General features: G+C 34.8%; 1 protein-coding gene across 3 annotated transcripts; it reads left to right on the top strand.

Moving 5' to 3' along the window:
* Window positions 1–76: 76 nt before the first annotated feature.
* LOC110093303 (DEAD-box ATP-dependent RNA helicase 1) lies at window positions 77–12335 on the top strand. Of its 3 annotated transcripts, none has more exons than XM_028696462.1 (10): window positions 77–252; window positions 735–866; window positions 1042–1276; window positions 1468–1722; window positions 3970–4121; window positions 4363–4540; window positions 5025–5212; window positions 6609–6813; window positions 10688–10793; window positions 10922–12335. In XM_028696462.1, the coding sequence occupies exons 2-10, from the start codon at window positions 754–756 to the stop codon at window positions 11008–11010; spliced, it is 1521 nt and encodes a 506-aa protein (XP_028552295.1). In that variant the 5' UTR covers window positions 77–252; window positions 735–753; the 3' UTR covers window positions 11011–12335. The 3 variants fall into 3 exon arrangements, with proteins under 3 accessions (XP_028552295.1, XP_028552293.1, XP_028552294.1); XM_028696460.1 differs by having other exon boundaries at window positions 682–866; XM_028696461.1 differs by lacking the exon at window positions 77–252 and adding an exon at window positions 259–525 and having other exon boundaries at window positions 682–866.
* The last annotated feature ends 5550 nt before the right edge of the window (window positions 12336–17885 follow it).

The raw sequence follows: 17885 nt of genomic DNA, 5'->3' as shown, positions 1-17885 counted from the left end.
AATTTCACTTAATTATTAATATTTTAAATTATATTAGTTAAATTATCCAACAATAACTTACAGGAGTCTAGGTTTTACTTTTCCCTCTCTATTTCGTTCGGCTTCGTTCCTTCGCATAAGTCTAGAGTTTTGCACGAGTTCTTCTTCGTCGCTGTCGACTTTGCTCCTTCGACGACGTTCCCTTCCTGTTGGATCGGAAGTTACGACATTTTTTTGATAGGGAGAAACCACGGGAGCTCGCTTGCTGTGAAGGTAACTTTCTCCCTTTCGCGCGCTTCTTCTGCCAAATCCCGTAAATCCGCCGAACCAAAGGATTTCGTAAATGCGGGATTTACCACGAAAGAGGGAATTTTCCGTCAACCGCGGCTTTGATTTATCGTGAGATTTAGTTTTGCATTTTTGTCCGTTGGCTGGATTTAGCTCAAATCCGGCCTAAATCTTGCATCCAAACAGCCCCTAGGAGTCGTGGCGCTCGAGCTTGCCTTCGGCAGGCTACCCATCGAGCTTAAGCGGACGGAAGATAAGGTCTTTGCTGCACCTTTCTTCCGCGCTTCATGTCCCCTAAATCTTGTTAATCCGCCGAACACCGGGATTTAATTAATCCTGTAATACAGGAAAACGGATAATAAATGGGATTTAAGATTCTGTAGGATTTTAATCATTTTTTTTTATGTTGGGCAGGATTTAAACTAAAAATCTTCCTGAAATCTTGCTCAAATCCTGCATCCAAACAGCCCGTCAGGGAAGAAAAGCATGGCGGAGGGGCGGCCCAAGACCTTGCCGGTGCTCCCATGGATGCGGAATCCTGTTGACATCGAACTCTTCGACAATTGCCCTCTCGGTTTTATTCCACTCTTAGATCCAAGGTAACTATTCCTTCTCACAACTACTTTCCGGTCTAAATTGTATACGCGAATGGAATTTCTTTCTGCGTGAAACTTTTTGTTTTCTCACCCCTTGTTGATGGAGACGAAGCGGATTGAGTAACTGTCGATGTTTAATTCGTCAAAGTAGTTTTTGCTGTAAAATTTTCCTTTGCAGATTAATGGAGGCTTTGCAGAAAATGGATATCCAATCACTATTTCCTGTGCAAGTTGCAATGTGGCAGGAAACAATTGGGCCGGGCGCGTTTGAAAGAGATATTTGTGTCAACTCGCCAACCGGGACTGGCAAGACATTGGCCTATGCTTTACCCATCGTGCAGATTCTCTCAACTCGGAAGATTAGATGTTTGCGTGCATTGGTTGTTTTGCCTACTCGAGACTTGGCTTTACAGGTTGGCCGCTTTTTCTTTCTTCAATTTTGTATTTTATATGTTTTGTTAAATTATTATTGTTATTTTTTTGATTGGAGGTAGACAAATTGCTCTTCATATTTGCATTTTATAACTTGTAATTGCTGTAACCTTTTTGGCTGAATGTCTTAGGGACTAACTACATTTACCAATTGTTTTGCTGCTTGGATTAGGTTAAAGAAGTTTTTGATGCCATTGCTCCTGCAGTAGGTCTGAGTGTAGGAGTAGCTGTCGGGCAATCATCTATTGCAGATGAAGTTTCAAAGCTGATCGAGCACCCTAGACTTGATATGTTTTCAGCTTTTGATCCGGAGGTTTGGCAAACTAAACTGCAAAGTTCTGTGGACATATTAGTTGCAACACCAGGAAGGCTGATAGATCATATTAATACAACAAAAGGTTTCAGTCTGGAGCATCTATGTTATTTGGTAACTAACAGATTCCAGATACTCCCAGGAGATAGCTGTCTTTTTTACTAGAAGATTCATGATCATGCCTCAGTTATTCCTAACCATATTGCCAATTCCTTAGAAGTGTTTAACCATACCCACTTTCATTTCCTTTAATGAGCTATTATTTATACCTAAAAATCTCAGTCAAAACTTGTGTCAATGTAATGTAATGACTGGTGAACATGCTAGTTTCGTTTAGATGCAATATGCACTGACCAATTGTTATCATCAAAAGTTATTACTTAATTGAACTCTGTAATGTTTTGGTAGGTGACAATAAAGGTGATGTTGGTTAGAAGGATTTTATAAACTTAGTACATTTTCTTAACCTTTTCTCTTAAGTTACTTGGTTGCTGCAGTGTTACCATGTATTGTCATCTATGTTGCACCGATACACCTATTTATGAAGGCATGCTGTATAGGATACGATACGCGTTCGATACGGCACCGATACATATCAGATGCGTCAATGCCGTATCCAATTAAAATACTATTTAATTTCAAACCGTTGAAAGACGAAAAAAAATCCGAAAAAAAGATGCGTTATATTTACCAATGTTTAAAATTGCTCAATTAGGTATTGAGGTGTTTTTTGTACATGAGGCGAGGCGTAAGCCTCAAAATAAAATATTGTGTTAACTGCAAATAAATATTAAAAGTAAATTTTTATATAATACTCAAATAATATGTTAAAAGATGACATATTATCTTTTTATTGAACTATGAAGTAACACAATGACATATGAAGCAAAAAACGCCTCAATACCTTTATTTTATGATTTATGTAAGTTTATATACGTGTATATGTGTGTGTGTGTGTGTGTGTACATATATATATATATACCTCATGCTAGCAAGGCGGGCCTCAACAAAGTTGAGGCGCAAGCCTCATAAAAGAAACTCGAGGCGTAAGCCTCGAGGTGCTTTTCATTGGAATTGCACAAAGACGGGCCTCAAGGCGAGCCTCATATTGCGCAATTTTAAACAATGATATTTAGTTCCGCGTCTGCGAGCGAGGTTCTCTCATTTTTGAACCTGCGAGCCTTTTACATTGATGCTAGTTTACTAGAAAATATGATATTAGGGTATCAATTATTTTGCATTTGTAATGCTTTGATTTTTTATTCATGTATTAAAAAAATCATGTTATTGTGGTTTGTATGAATTCTTAAATAGAAAAAAAAAAGTTTAGCTCTCATATGTTATTCAGTAAACATGTCACCAAATCATGCAACAACATAATTAGTAGAATCATGCCACAATATTCTTATTAGACAATGAGTTTTAACTCTTCCCTTGACTCAATGCTTACTTTTATTTTGATATTATAAGCTACAAGGCTACAAATGATGTTGCTTTCATTTTTTTTTGTCATTTCAAATATTATGATTTGATTGTTTTTTTAATTTTTATGTATGATTTATAAATTATAATGACGTGTCCGCGCCGTACCCGTATCCAGTATTTTTAAGAATTGACGTGTCCCGTATCCGTATCGTGTCGTATCCGTGTCGCCGTATCAGTATCGGTGCAACATAGATTGTCATGTTAACAAGTGTAGGACACAAAAACATGAGTTACATTTCACTTTAGGCTCTCAATTTTCATAATCTCTTTTGAGGGTTACCTTCTGAAAGCCATGGTTATTATTAAAGTACTTTCATGAAATTTGCCTCTTAGTTGCGTGTTATTATATGTTCCAATTCACATGTTTCACTTTTGTTGATTCTTTCATATGTGTTATAGCGGTTATATTTTGATTTTAATTTTCTTAAATTAGATAGTCTAAAAGTGGCATCCTTTTGCATTGTGTATTTCATTTTTTTTATATTGGAAAAATGCCTTCATATAATATTCTGAAAATCTTTATTCATGAGTCTATGTAATGTTCCCCTAATTTTTGACTTATGTAATACTTGTTCAAGGAATTCCTTCTAACATTTATACACTGTAGAAGTGCTTTACTTGATTAAAAAATGTCCTTAAAATCTGCACTTCCTGAAAATTCTGAATTGTAAAATGTCATTTAGACGTGTTTCTTTAATCGTAACAAATTTCAGGAGAAGTATTTCTGTAGCTTACCTGAAAAATTTTAAGCTTTATGTATTGAATTTTTCATGTATCTGCTGTTTGAGTTCTATGAATTACTTATACAAGCTCTTGATTTCAAATTGCAATTTCACTCTTGAGAAGTCTGATCAATTCACACTGATGAAAATTCAGGTAGTGGATGAGACAGATAGGCTGTTAAGGGAAGCATATCAGTCTTGGTTACCAACAGTAATTCAACTTTCTTGTTCCAAAAATCAAGCAGGTTTTAAGGAAGATGAGATCGTCTCTTCAACGCTTAATTATTTGACCACCATAAGACGAGGGTAAGATAGTTGCGATTTGTTATTCCTTTTGTAGATTAAGGTTACACTCATTTAAGAATTTGAATATACATCTGGCTAACTAAATTTTGTTCGTGTGACTTGATTCTTGTTGATTTGTACTTGCAGTAGGCATTATGCTAACCTTTCTTTTTCTCTTGGATACTTTTTATTGCTTTTTAACCAACGTCTGCTATTCTTGGGATAATGCTATTCCTTTATGTTTTTATTTTTATTTTTGCAGTGGTGTGGAAAGAGGATTTAAGGGTAAATGTTATCCAAGGTTGGTTAAGATTATAATGTCTGCTACGCTGACACAAGATCCAAGCAAGCTTTCTCAACTTGATTTGCACCATCCTTTGTTGTTAACAAGTGGAGATCGGCGGTACAAGTTACCTGAAAAACTGGAGTCATTCAAACTAGTATGTTGCAATTTTGCTTTCTATACTAATGAATACATTGCAATCGCCCCTCTTCTATTCTGGTTTATTTTATATCAGTAACTGAACTTGTTGTTAAGATATAGGTGAAATTAGAAATAGTGTTTGGTTGGAATTCTTTCAGACAACGAATAAGGATAATTCAATAGTAGTTTGGTTATTTGATCATTGAACTTGGATAAAATCTTGATATCATTTTGTGTATGAGTCGATGTTATATTAGAAAATATTGTGCTTTGTTTTTGTTTTTTTTTTTTTTCATATTTTTGGTATACTCTTCTTTTTAAACATAATACTTAACGACCACCTTGTTGTTATAGACATAAGAATTGGAAAATTTTAATATTTTTCTTGGCACTCTTTATTTGTATGTTATGCATTATTATTTTTAGCTCAATTAGTGGAATTTGAAACATGAGAAGGATTTTGGTTGTTGGTTGTTGCCATAATTTGTCCTGTTATGCAGATTTGTGAATCAAAGTTGAAGCCATTGTATTTAGTTGTGCTTTTGCAAGAGCTAAGAGGGGAAAAATCGATAGTTTTTACATCATCAGTGGAGTCAACTCACAGGCTTTCCAAATTACTTAATTTATTTGGAGAATTACCATGCAAGGTTAAAGAGTATTCAAGTCTACAACACCAATCTGTCCGAAGGTAAATTATGAGTTGAAAGTGATATTATTATTATTATTATTATTTTTGGCTTGACTTTGATGTGAATCCATTATACTTGAAGCAATTAAGCTATATTTCCTTAATGAAGAGGGGAACTTTATTTGATCATTGGAATTTATGCTGTTCTGAATAAGCTTTAAGTCTTTGCAGAGGAAGTAAAACTTTACTCATTCACAGGACTGAATTTTAGCTTATTTTTGTATGCCTTTCTATGTTGAAGTATGCATTTAACTTTCTTTCAATTTTTTTGGGGTCTGTGTGTGTGTGATGATTGGCTTCAAATCCCCGAGCTCCTCCCCCCTTTTGAAAGAGGTAATTATGGTGAGAGGGGGGGGGGGGGGGGGGGGGGGGGGGGGGGGGGGGGGCACAATTTTGACCGAGAATATTTTCTTAAACTAAGCCAAAAACTGTATGTCTTAATCCTTTTGTTTACACTTTCTTGAGAAATTACAAGATGGAACCACATACTTTTCAACTCTTTTTTGGACCTCATAAATTTATACATTTTTTTCCGACCCCACGTAGTGGGATAAAGGCTTGATGTTGTTGTTGTTGTTGTATAAATTTATACATTTTTTAAGAATTGAATAATCTAATATATTTTGAGAAATCACAATATGATCTAAAATATTTTCTTAAAGTAAACCAAAAACTGTATGTCTTAGTCCTTTTGTTTCCACTTTTTTGAGAGATTACAAGATGGAGCCACATAATTTTCAACTCTTTTTTGTAACTCATAAATTTAGACTTTTTTTTTTAAGAATTAAATAATTTAATATATTTTGAAGTGACTTTTAGACAAAAATTGACATTTATTGCAGAGAATATCGTTCTTCTATTATGTTGGAGTGATCAACACGTCTAAATTGGCTATTGAAAATTAACTGTCAGGATGACCAGCTTACGTATTGGAGAAATTAGAGTTTGAACGAGAAGTTGGTTTCAAAATATATGTTATTACATCCTAACAAAATATATATTCTAATTATTTTTCATGATATGTTCCTATACTCTAGCTTTTGGAGGCAGTCTATATGACATGATTGTCATTTGGCTTTATAATTAACACATGTGATGCATCAAATACACTTAAAAACAACAGGTCCAACTTATCATTTTAACAATAAAATGTAAATGTGGTTGCAGCTATGAGCAAATTCGCCCCCAATGTTACGCCGGTCATGTTCTATTATCTTTGAGTTTGCGTACTTGTTTAAATTTCAAATGTCACCCTGTGACCAACTTAGGGGTAGTCTACCCTTAATATCTAGGCATCCTCGATCGTTACATAATTTGCTTTTTAATTTTGACTAATGTTTATATCTTTTAGCTCATTGAAATTAGCCATGGTTAAAGAAAACTCTTTTTAATACAGCAAAAGGTTGAAGGCCTTCAGGGAAGGTAAAATCGAGGTTCTTATTGCTTCAGATGCAATGACTCGTGGAATGGATGTTGAAGGAGTGAGAAATGTTATTAACTATGACATGCCTACTTATGTTAAGGCATTCGTCCACCGTGCAGGTCGGACTGCACGAGCGGGAAACAAGGGCCGTTGCTTTACTTTACTGAGAAAAGATGAGGTGAAAAGCTCTTTCTACTTGAGCAATGTACTTGTCTTGCAGTAAAATTAGTGCTTATTTACATTTATAAACTCTGCATTATAATATACTAAGTTGATGTTTTCTTACCACTCTAATTTATTAAGTACCGTGAAATTATATGCTCTGATCACTCTTTTGCTCAATCGTGATTCATAAAGGCAATGCAATTTGTTTACTGTGTAAGCATATACTAAAGTATGCACGTGTGAGTTATATCTGAGTATATGCATTCACACATAACTGACACACATGCGCATCTATCATCACACCTGCATTAGGTCACATTACTTTTTGTCTAAATGTAATAATGGAAAATGTGATTTCTATGTTAAATATTGTACTTTGTGCTGCATTTTCTTTATAAATAAGTTGTATGCAGCAAACTGGTGTGGAAACATACTATGGACTATGCTGGATTATCAATGAAGTTCTCGCTTTCAAAATGAATTCAATAGGTCTTAAATGGGTTCATTGTAGGGCAACATGTTAATGTTAGGTAAGTCATCAATAAGCCCAACCAGGCCACTGATGCAATACTAATAAACACCTACATAACCTGAAAGCTATCATACTAACATAACCTAAAAGCCATATTTTATGCAAACATCCTTAACATTTGGATGCAATCCAAAACAACGAAAGCCAAACTTCCTTTAACCCTATGATTTCGAGCTTACTTATGTCAAAGATGTTTATGAGTTCTTTGTCTAAGAGTATTTTAAACCAATTGTTCTAAAAATCCTACTAGGTTTTTCATATAAAATGATTAAATTTGATATAAGGGCACTATATACTTAATTTTTTTTATGGTGGTTAGGCATTTTTTAATGAGTTAGTAAATTAGGACGAAGGAACCAAAGATTGAGAAGGATGATACAGGTTTGGAGGGCGAATAACAACTTTAAGTCATGTTTATATGTCAACCATTACATATCTTTAGTGGGTCCACCAATCCTTCTTTTGTTAGATGTATCAAAAGGGATGTTTAGTTAGTTTATTTTATATTTGGTCATCTAAATGGATTGCTTAACATTTTTTGGTTTTTTGCCTGGCACTTGCATTTGGTCAATGAATTATTTTTTTGATAATTGTGAGACTACCTTGTTTGGTCGGCCAACTCCACCCACCATTACCATTGTGGGCCTCTTGCCCATTATTCAGTTGGCGCCAAGAGTCTTTTGCCTCTTTTGGTCAGTTTTGGGTAATCTCTACATTCTCCTTTTTGTCTTGTTCGTGTTTTTTTGCTTCCTAAACATCCGTCATATTTATACAAAAAACTAGGGGTGTCAATTTTTGACCCGACACGAAACCGACCCGGAAAAATCCGGGTTCAGGTCAACCCGTTTATGAAACGGGTTGGGTTTGGATTCAATAAACTGACCCGTTTCAAAAAACGGGTTGGGTTCGGGTTGACTTGGCAACCCGAAATTGACCCGGAAATCCTCTGCCCGGTCTGCTGCCCGCCCCGCCCGAAGCATCAAGTGCTCTGCCCGAAGCGTCACCTGTCCCGTGCGCGTCCCGAAGCAGCGAAGTGGCGACTGGCGAACCCGTCCCGTGCGCGTCCCGCGCGCGCCCCGCAAATGGCGAACGCGAAGCGGCGAACGGCGAACCCGAAGCGAACCCGAAGCAACAAACCCATCCCGCACGCGTGCTTACTGACTCGTGCTGTCGCTGCTTCCGCTGCTCTGCCGCTGCCGCTGCGGCTGCACCGCCGGCAATATTTCAAAAGTCTGGGTCGGGTCGTGTCAACCCAGCAACCCGAGCGGGTCGGGTCCCGGTTGAAAAAGTCGATCCGTTTACAAAAACGGGTCGGGTTCGGGTTGACCCGTTTAAAGCCGGGTCAATTCGGGTTCGACCCGAACCCTACCCGCTGACCTGAATAACTGAATTGACACCCCTACAAAAAACAAACTTGGACCCATGGAGTTTATCATGCCAAAATAACCTTCCTGAGTTTTGGACTAATTTTTTGAGGATATAATGTGTTTAATATTTGCTTGCTATTTTCTTGCATTTTAATTATTATTTTGAGCAACAAACAACTTAGACACCACCAATGCCTCGTGCCTAATATTTATTGCTTTCTACATGTATGGTTACTCCTATTGAGCTCGTTGAATGCCTTGTTCTAACTGAATGTCCACTTAAGCTTCTCTATTCCTCATAGTTTGCTTGAGGATAATTTGTTTTTATCATCGGGTTGGAGATGAAGTGTTTGAGCTTGGTTTCTCGACAAGTGAATTTGTATAACTATCAAGTACTGTACTATGGTGGCATTTATCAATCACTACTTTCATCCTGACTTGGTAGGTTTATATTCTCCTTAGTTGTTATGGGCTCAAACAATGAGTTCAAGGAGTTATTGTCATTCGCCAATGCCATGACCTAGAAGCCCAAGAATTTATTGGCCTTGTAGTAAAACACATTTAACATGGTTAAAGCTAATATTACATGTTATGAAGCTAACAAAAGCTTCTGTAAAATTCTATAGTATGAAGGCCCCCAAATTCAACTCCTCTTGTCAGTCACTGGTATATAACGCCTGCATTCTTGAGGTTGTATGACATCTCCTTAAAGAAGTAAACTCCATCATTAGTGATATGGTCCTCTCATGACCCACATATGGTGATAGTTAAATAATGCATCGAGGAAGCTCATGATTCGATACCCTGTAGTTGAGCTCATAGATACATTTACATGAGGAAGTGAATACCGTCCTTAAGGTAATATTAGCTCATCTGTGTGAACTATACACAAATTCTTCATTTACCATTGTCTGTTTTATCATAATTACATTATATATCTTGTTTTCATATTAAACCTCTTGAATGAATCTCACTTTGAGCAACTTCACTTCCTACTTAATAAGCTTCTCAAGATGGCCTCTCATTGCTTCCTCAGTTTGATCGGCTTATTGCCTTAATATCTATTGATTTCCATTTGTAGTCGACCAAGTGAAAACATCAATGGTGTTTTGGAGGAGGATATCAATTTCTCCTGAAACTACACTAGTGCTAAGATGCTAATTTGGATTGTAAGTTTCTCTTAGATTTCATCAACAAAAATTCTTTTTCCGGGTTTTGAACACAATTATAGATCTTGAATCTGACTAGCTTCAACATAACATATTTCATACTAGATGCACCTTGCTAGGGAAGGTGTGCAATATGATTATTAATGGGGGAAGTGAGAATGTTATATCCAGTCAGATGGTCAAAAAATTAAACCTATCTACTCGGGAGCATCATACACCCTATAAATTAGCCTGGCTGCGTAAAGTCAATGAGATAAAATATGCAAATGATATTTAGTGTAGTTTTCCATAGGTAAGAAATTTTAATAAGTATGGTGCGATTGATTCCCATGGATGCGTGCATCTACAATTAGGATGATCATGGTATGATAAGAATACCATCCATGATGGTTTTAGAAAGACTTATATGGTAGAGTATGAAGAGAAAAATGTGATTTTGATGCCAATGAAAGATGACATTAAAAAAAGGAACTGATGTCATAGCTTTATTGACATGTTTGACGGTCCTATCTTTGAAGTAGCTTTGCTTTGATATAAACGCTCAACTTAATGGATCTGTTACAGAAGTATCTCTCTTCCAGATTGTCATTTCGATCATCATCATTATTAGTCTTATTTTAACTTATTTTGAGCTTCTTTTGTGTATCATTCTCTACCCATTCTTGATTGCTACCTTGGCATTGAACTCTAGTTGTTATAATTTTTTTATTATTTTTTTACTTCACCATGTTCACCTGGTGATAATAATTTTACTTGTTTTTCCTGGTAATGATTGTATATCATTTTATTGCAGCGCCATCACTGATTTTCATTTTTCAGGTCAAACGCTTTGGGAACATTCTCAGCAAGGCTGGCATGATGGTCTGTAATGTTCATCCCTTACCTGCTAATTCAGTTGAACGCCTGAGGCCCGTTTATTCTTCTGGTGAGTGTCCCCCCCTTTTTGGCGTCCTTAATTTTAGATCTCTTATCAGTACTCAACAAAAATTCACCAGAATATTCCTATGTTCTGGACGTTCAATGTTACAAATTGTTTGCTTATATTTGTGGTAGCGCTGGAGAAGCTGAAGCAGTCTTTGGACTCTAAAAGAGGAAGAAAGTACAGTGTCAGATTAAATTCAGCAGAAGCTGGTGAAAAGTAGACAAAATTGAAGGAATGGATGCATATTTTGAGATGGCTTCTTTGCTAATAAATCCTACAACAATGTTATAGAAGCTTCCATACTGACTTGGTATTTTATGCTGGTATTCAACTCCTCCTATCATTCTCTTTGCTGATTTTAGCGGAATTATTAGCGATGTTGTATGCATCCTGTTTACTTGAATACTTTCTTTTATTCTTCAAAAATTTGGTCTTTGCTTCTTTGGTTAAATTATACTTAAATTCATTTTGCTAAAAGATTTTCATACTTTAGTCTTTCCCTCCACGCTTAAAGGAGTTACCAATAGAGAACTCCCTTGCCTGCTCAAGTGGTTTTGTGGCCACCGTTTTTTTTTTGGGTTTCTTTTCCCATCTGCAGTTCAGCTTGCTCCAGGGATTTGTTGTTGATAAATGCTCTTTACGCGTACTTAAAATCAACCTAATTTTACTGTATATTTCAGAAAGGCCCACCATTTCCTTGTTAATAAGGCTTACTGAATTCTGTCATGTGATATAAAGCTCTTTGTGTGGCAGCAAACAACAAACTGTGAAATAGTGAAACAACATTCTTTCCATAGGACGGCTGTATCTGTAAGTAGGTGCTTACATGGTATGAAGATTAATTCATATCCTTCCATGAATGTTTAACCTATTTTACATGTCATTCAGCAACTGCGTAAGAGTTGCTCATGTCTTCAAAGCTTGAGGATCCTGAAGTGGAAAGTAAAAGGGCACTATGGGTTCATTGAGATTCATTATTTCTTGTGAAGTCTACTGCCATGGTTAGGAGTGTTTTCCATACACTCGAGTCTCTTAGAAGTTCATGAATTTCCCCATTTAGTTTCTTTTCTAGCTCAAAATCTCACTGATGATATTTATATATTTGTTGCTTAGTCTGACAGACTTGCAAACACTCTTTTGTTTACCAGGTTACTCGAAGTTTGAATGCTAGTTTTGGAGACGAACGCCAAGATCCGGGAGAGCATGAAGAGTAGACCACTAATGATGATTGTCGAGAAAATTTTTTTCCCTGTAGCTTTCTTCAAATAGATGATTTTTATGGATAACGAACTCATATACTCATACAGAACAAAATGGACTAATGGATCCGAGTTTTGTTTTAAATAATGATCTCCTCACATCGTGGCCCTGTTTTAGGGAAAGAAGCAGTTCCCATCAGGTCATCTCAGCATTCTTTGTCTTGGTTTCTACCATCGGACATACCTTCCATATGAACACGTCCTGTAGCTAAGGTTAGTCCGATCGAAAGAAATGTTTATATACATGTGAAGTTTCTGTATCTAAGTCATTGAATGTGTTGGTAAATGTTGTCTTTAGCTTTGTTCATTTATGTTTTCTTAAGTTTGCTTCTTGAATAGGATTAGTTTAGAGAGTGTTCACCTGTTCACAGCTTATAGAAAAACATATGGAAATCGTCACAAGCTTTAGTTGTATGCTAGAGAAAGCATTTAATGACAGAAACTTGCTTCTGTTGTTGCAACTGCACGAGTATGGCTATCTTGGTTTTTTGGCATTGTTTTGGAAGCTAACTAGTGAAGATTTTGTTTAATTTTGAAAGCTCAGGATGCCTAAACAGCTTTAGGAAATTTGTAAGCACGCAATAAATATATTCGAGATTTTTCACTTAGTTAGGTAATAATTGTTTCATGCATAATGTAGGGTGTCACATGAACAGTTGTCCATACATGTCAAAGTGAAACTACAACATATGAACATTTTATTTGAAATGTGATAGTTTACCATTTGAGTGTTTCAAACATAAACACCAAAGCTACACATGTTGATAAATGATAATCAATCAAGTAGATGAAAGGAAAATAAAAGAGAACTGTATGACAGGTGTGACAGAACTAAAACTAAAAATGCAACCCAATATTGAAGCTACCATGACCATCCACACCAATTTACTGTATTATCTGATTCATCTCTAATCTCTCCCCCCATAACATAAAACCAAAGAATCACAACATGCATACCCATTGGATTATTGCAAGATACAATTGGATTGAGTTTTACACTGCAAATTAGGAACTTATAATCAGTGAACAAGAACTGTGCATTTGCCACAATGGAGTAGTACTTTGATTTAGAGGACAAATGGATTATGATATGTTCTGGGTCTCAGAAAATACAGATTACTGAATTGAGGTATTTCTTGATAGTTAGAATTGAAGAAGCACATGTGCAAAAATAACCATCAGAAACTACATCAACATGTGTAGTGATTCTCTAAAAGTGAGAATTTTTACTATATTCTTATGGACAATTCCATTGTTTTTGCTCCAAGCAGGTAGCGAAGTAAATGACTCTTCGTTAATAAAGATTAGAGTAATCTTCTTGCTAGATTTTGGAAAGTGTTTATAACATTAGAAATGATTTGAGGAGACTTGCATTTTGTTTAGGGTTTAGGGTTTCTTAATGCTTCTTAAAAGTAGTTTTTTAGTAAAAAAATTTAAATTTTTATACTAAAAAATTATTTTAAAAAGCAGTAAAAAAGTTATCCCAAGGCTTCATTTGAGATAGTTTTTTTATTGCTTTGTGAAACTATTTTTTAGTATAAAAATTTTTTGAAAACATGAAAAAAATAGTAATATAAAACTATCCCAAACAAAGCCTTAATAAATGAAAGAGAAGAAGAGAATCTAAAATAAATGAAATAAATTTTCTATTATGAATGCATAAAATAGCTTTTCATCACAAAATTTTTTGAAAACCAATAAGCGGAAAGAAAATAATAGTCAACAAAATTGTGATTATTATCTGAAAAGTAAAATAGGTAGAAAGCTATCTCAAATAGCCCTTAAGTATAAAGTGAAGGTTAGATGTCATTATCATAAAATATTATTCTTTTTTCATAAAATTCAAAATAAATTTTAGTTTTCAATTAAAAATTATAAATATATCCAAAATAATTATGATCTGTCTAATTCAATATTTGCACTTTTTATGCATATTTCACAATCATCTTTCACTTTAAGCATTTAATTTTAAGATCACCTTTTTTAGGAGGATTGCATGGCGGCAGATTCAGTTGGTGACTTGCTTTGAAATTATGCTAATTACTGACTAAAACATGTTAATTACTTCTTAATTACATATATATATATATATATATATATAATTACATATTGAGATGTAGTAATACAACACTTTTTGGTTATGAATATTGTGATCATTATTATTTTTTATGAAATTTTTATTTCATTATTTACTAATTTATATAGAATTAATGATAGTCATAATTCATAAAAATAAAAATGATCTAGTTCTAATAATTCTATTGCCTAAGTATTAATTTAAATCTTATTTTATGACATTGATAAGTGAATGTAAAATATCTTTTGATATTTTAACTACAAAATTTTAAATCAAATTTAATTATTGATTTTTTTATATAGGTTGAACACATTTGTTATCAAAATTCTTTTTATGTAAGACTTAGTACGAAATAGTTTTTTATTATTTTTCAGATAACAATCATTATTTTTATTTGGCTATTATTTTTTTCATTTATAATCATCTTTATAAAAACTTGCAATCATTCCAAAAGAACTCTTAGATTAAAACTTCAATATTTATAATGAAAAAAAAAAGAATAATGAACAACATATAAATAAATTATGAAAAATTTAACAAATTATTTGGAATTAAATTTAGTAGCTTTGTTATATCCTTCCGTAACTCAGTTGGTCTATTGGTTATGACCATTGACTACTAATCAGAAGGTTTTAGGTTCGAAGCTTACGTATGTGATAGTCTTAATAGAGAGAGAGAGAGGGGTTCGAAGTTTACACATGTGATATGTGTGTGAATTTGTCTTAATAGAGAGAGAGAGAGAGAGGGGTTGGTCCCTTAATTATTTAATGATCATATAGATAAAAAGCAACTAAAACTCATATGAGAAAGCTCAAATAGGGCCCCCCCTCTGATTACGTTCAAGTCAGGTAATAAGAAAAAGTAATGCGAGACAAAGACAAGCCAATGCACAAACACCTATAATTAATCACAGAGAGAAGCATAAGCTGCCCATTTAATTACTTTGGACTATAAATTCATATGGATAATACATATAATATTTATAAAATTATTAATTTTATTTTTTCATTAATGTATTTGAGTGACTTATGAGGAAGGTAAGGAGGCCATCTCTACACCTTTGGCTCATTATCCATTTGTTTGAAGGACGGCAATATGATAAAGCTTATCTTAAAAGTTCTTTTTTGTTTGCATATATATTTTGAAATATTATTAACATTTTATAAAATTTGTTATGTGTGGAGATTAGATATTTTATTTTATTTTATGATGAATCGAAATAAAATAAGTATACTCAAGGGTAAATAAAATCATGATTCTCAATATAAAGGGGCTGTTTGGTAGCATACTGGAGATTTGATTTAAGTAGGATTTCATAAATCCTCTAAATTCGGATTTGGGAAATCCTGAGGGGCTTAAATCCTGAAAATTGTTTGGTAACAATCATGATAAATCCTCTTAAATCTCATGTGACTGTTTGGCTATAGAGCAGGATTTATCCAAGGGACTCTTCCTCCAGCGCATGGATTTCGTAAATTCGGCAAAATAAAGGATTTCCGAAATTCGGGATTGAGAGTGAATCAGCGGAATTTTCCGTCTATACCGGATTTCATTTATCGTGAGATTTGGTTTTGCATTTTAGGTCGTTTGGCTGGATTTCGCTAAAATCTGCCTCAAATCCGGCCTAAATCCTGCTTCCAAACAACCCCAAAGAGTTGATTCTTATTTTATTAACATCGTATCTTAAGTGAAAAAAAAAAACTCCTCGAATAATACTATTGTGGGAAAAAGTATTCTCTGTAGACACTGGACACCGTCCTGAGGCGAATCAGAGCACGTCATGTTACTATTTTGTTGTGTATCAGGCTATGTCCCCGCTGTGTACCAGGTGATGTGGCATTCTCTGATTCGCCTTCGGACGGTCCGGTGTCCGGACAGAATAAGTTCTCCTACTGTAGACATAGAAGGTCGAATATCCTAACTTTGTGATTCAATGGTTCATTTGTGATTCTGATAAATTGTCTCGATCATTTGACATTAGATCCCAAATAGATCAATATTTTTTCATTATTGTATTTTTTTTTCATCATGTGGAGTAGAATCGTGACAAGTCATCTAAATTATAACTAATACTAAGCCATCAAGCTAACTCGATGGACTAATCGTGAAGACAATTCGTTCAAAAGATCCCGACATATCATGCAAAGTATGTCACCCGAGTTCTCGTTAGAAAAAATTGCAAATGGTACTCTTGGAAATTCCCTAATAATAATTGATTAGAATACTAATTTAGGTTTCGTTTGAGATGACTTTTTACTGCTTCATAAAGCAGCTTTTTAGTACATAAATTTTAATTTTTATAAAAAACACTGTTTTAAGAAGTAGAAAGAAAGCCTGCTCAAATAAAATCTTATTGCTCCATCGAATTCAATCTATGCATAATCAAGAAAATTAGCTTGATTATTAATATTATCAATAACAATATTAAAGCAAAGCATAAGATATTTAATAAGTAATATTTTAATATTAAAAATTAAAAAATAAAAAAAATTCAAAATTAAAATGGTATGTGCAACATGAAAGACAGCAAGGCGCAGCCGCCCCCGCCACCGCCCACCACCCACTTATTTAACGGATCCCTGTATCCCTAAACTATCCCTACGCGCATGAATAAACGCCAATGCAAGGCATTCCTGTAATAAATTGAAACTCTCGTGGCATATTTGTATGCCCATTTTCTATAAAGCCTACCTTTCTCCACTGTTCATTTCAACTTTACTGTTCAATTAAACTACGAAGTTCTTGGAAAGTAAGAAGGGAGATTCACCAATGGCTGGAATGCAGCTTCGTTCTTTTTTAATGGAGGTCGCACGCAACTCCCACAGGCCACCTAAAGCTTTCTTCTTTGAGATGGCGCCATGGCAGCTAAGATATAATAATGGAAAACAGCAGACTCAAAGCACCTTGGACACGATAATGGAGGAAGATGTATCAGAATCATTCAAAATTCATACCTCAGCATCAGTTTCAGAACCATCTTCATCATCTTCTTTAAGTTTGTTCTTTCAAGATTTCCAAAAGGGTGCTTTTGCAAGGTGTGATTAGTTTTCCTGTAAGTTCGCTTTAGGTTGCTGGTCTTCATCCACTGCAAAATAATTTGTCCATGTTAATTTGGGACAGTTGTAGTTTGTATGTTTGGATTAGCTCTCTCTGTCTTTCTCTCTCTCTCTCTCTCAAGTGAAGGTTTGTAATTCCTTCTGTATGACATGTATGTTGAAGGAGAAATGAGAATCAATAATATTGTTTTTCATTTTTAATGAACTCTTTAGAGAACAAGTTATGGTCTTGCACATAAGGTGTTTACCAATATGCATGTGAAGGATAATGTTGTGTTTTGAGCTGCTGTGATCATATGAAGAAGTTGAGCCATATGGAAAAAAATGCAGGTTTCAGTATGTATCATTGACCTAAATTATTCTGTGTGGACACCGGATCTGTCATACCACACCACCTCTTTATTGTGTGCCGCGGGTGTGTATCCGTTGTTTTGCTGTGTATCGCAGTTGTGTATATGCAATGTACTGGTGATATGGCGTACTCTAATTTGCTTTCAGACACAGAGCTACATTCGGTGTCCCCATAGAATAATTTCTCCATTGAGGGGGCTGCAACTTGCTAAGGATTCATTGCCCAGGATTCCAATTTGGGATGCTATATGCTCTGTTGTATTGTTTACTGTGATTAAGGCTGTAAAAAAAATAACTTAATGGCTTATTTGAATTTGACCTTCTGTTAAGTGCCCTAAAGTTGAGAGTTTTA

Source organism: Dendrobium catenatum, unplaced genomic scaffold (assembly GCF_001605985.2).
Source record: "Dendrobium catenatum unplaced genomic scaffold, ASM160598v2 fragScaff_scaffold_743, whole genome shotgun sequence".
Taxonomy (NCBI): domain Eukaryota; kingdom Viridiplantae; phylum Streptophyta; class Magnoliopsida; order Asparagales; family Orchidaceae; genus Dendrobium; species Dendrobium catenatum.
This window is presented reverse-complemented; position numbering and strand designations above follow the sequence as displayed.

Coding starts and splice junctions, on each gene's coding strand:
- LOC110093303 (XM_028696462.1), top strand. CDS start 754: ATGGCGGAGGGGCGGCCCAAGACCTTGCCGGTGCTCCCATGGATGCGG. Junction 4,122..4,362: donor TTGACCACCATAAGACGAGG/GTAAGATAGTTG, acceptor TTATTTTTGCAG/TGGTGTGGAAAGAGGATTTA. Junction 5,213..6,608: donor CAACACCAATCTGTCCGAAG/GTAAATTATGAG, acceptor TTTTTAATACAG/CAAAAGGTTGAAGGCCTTCA.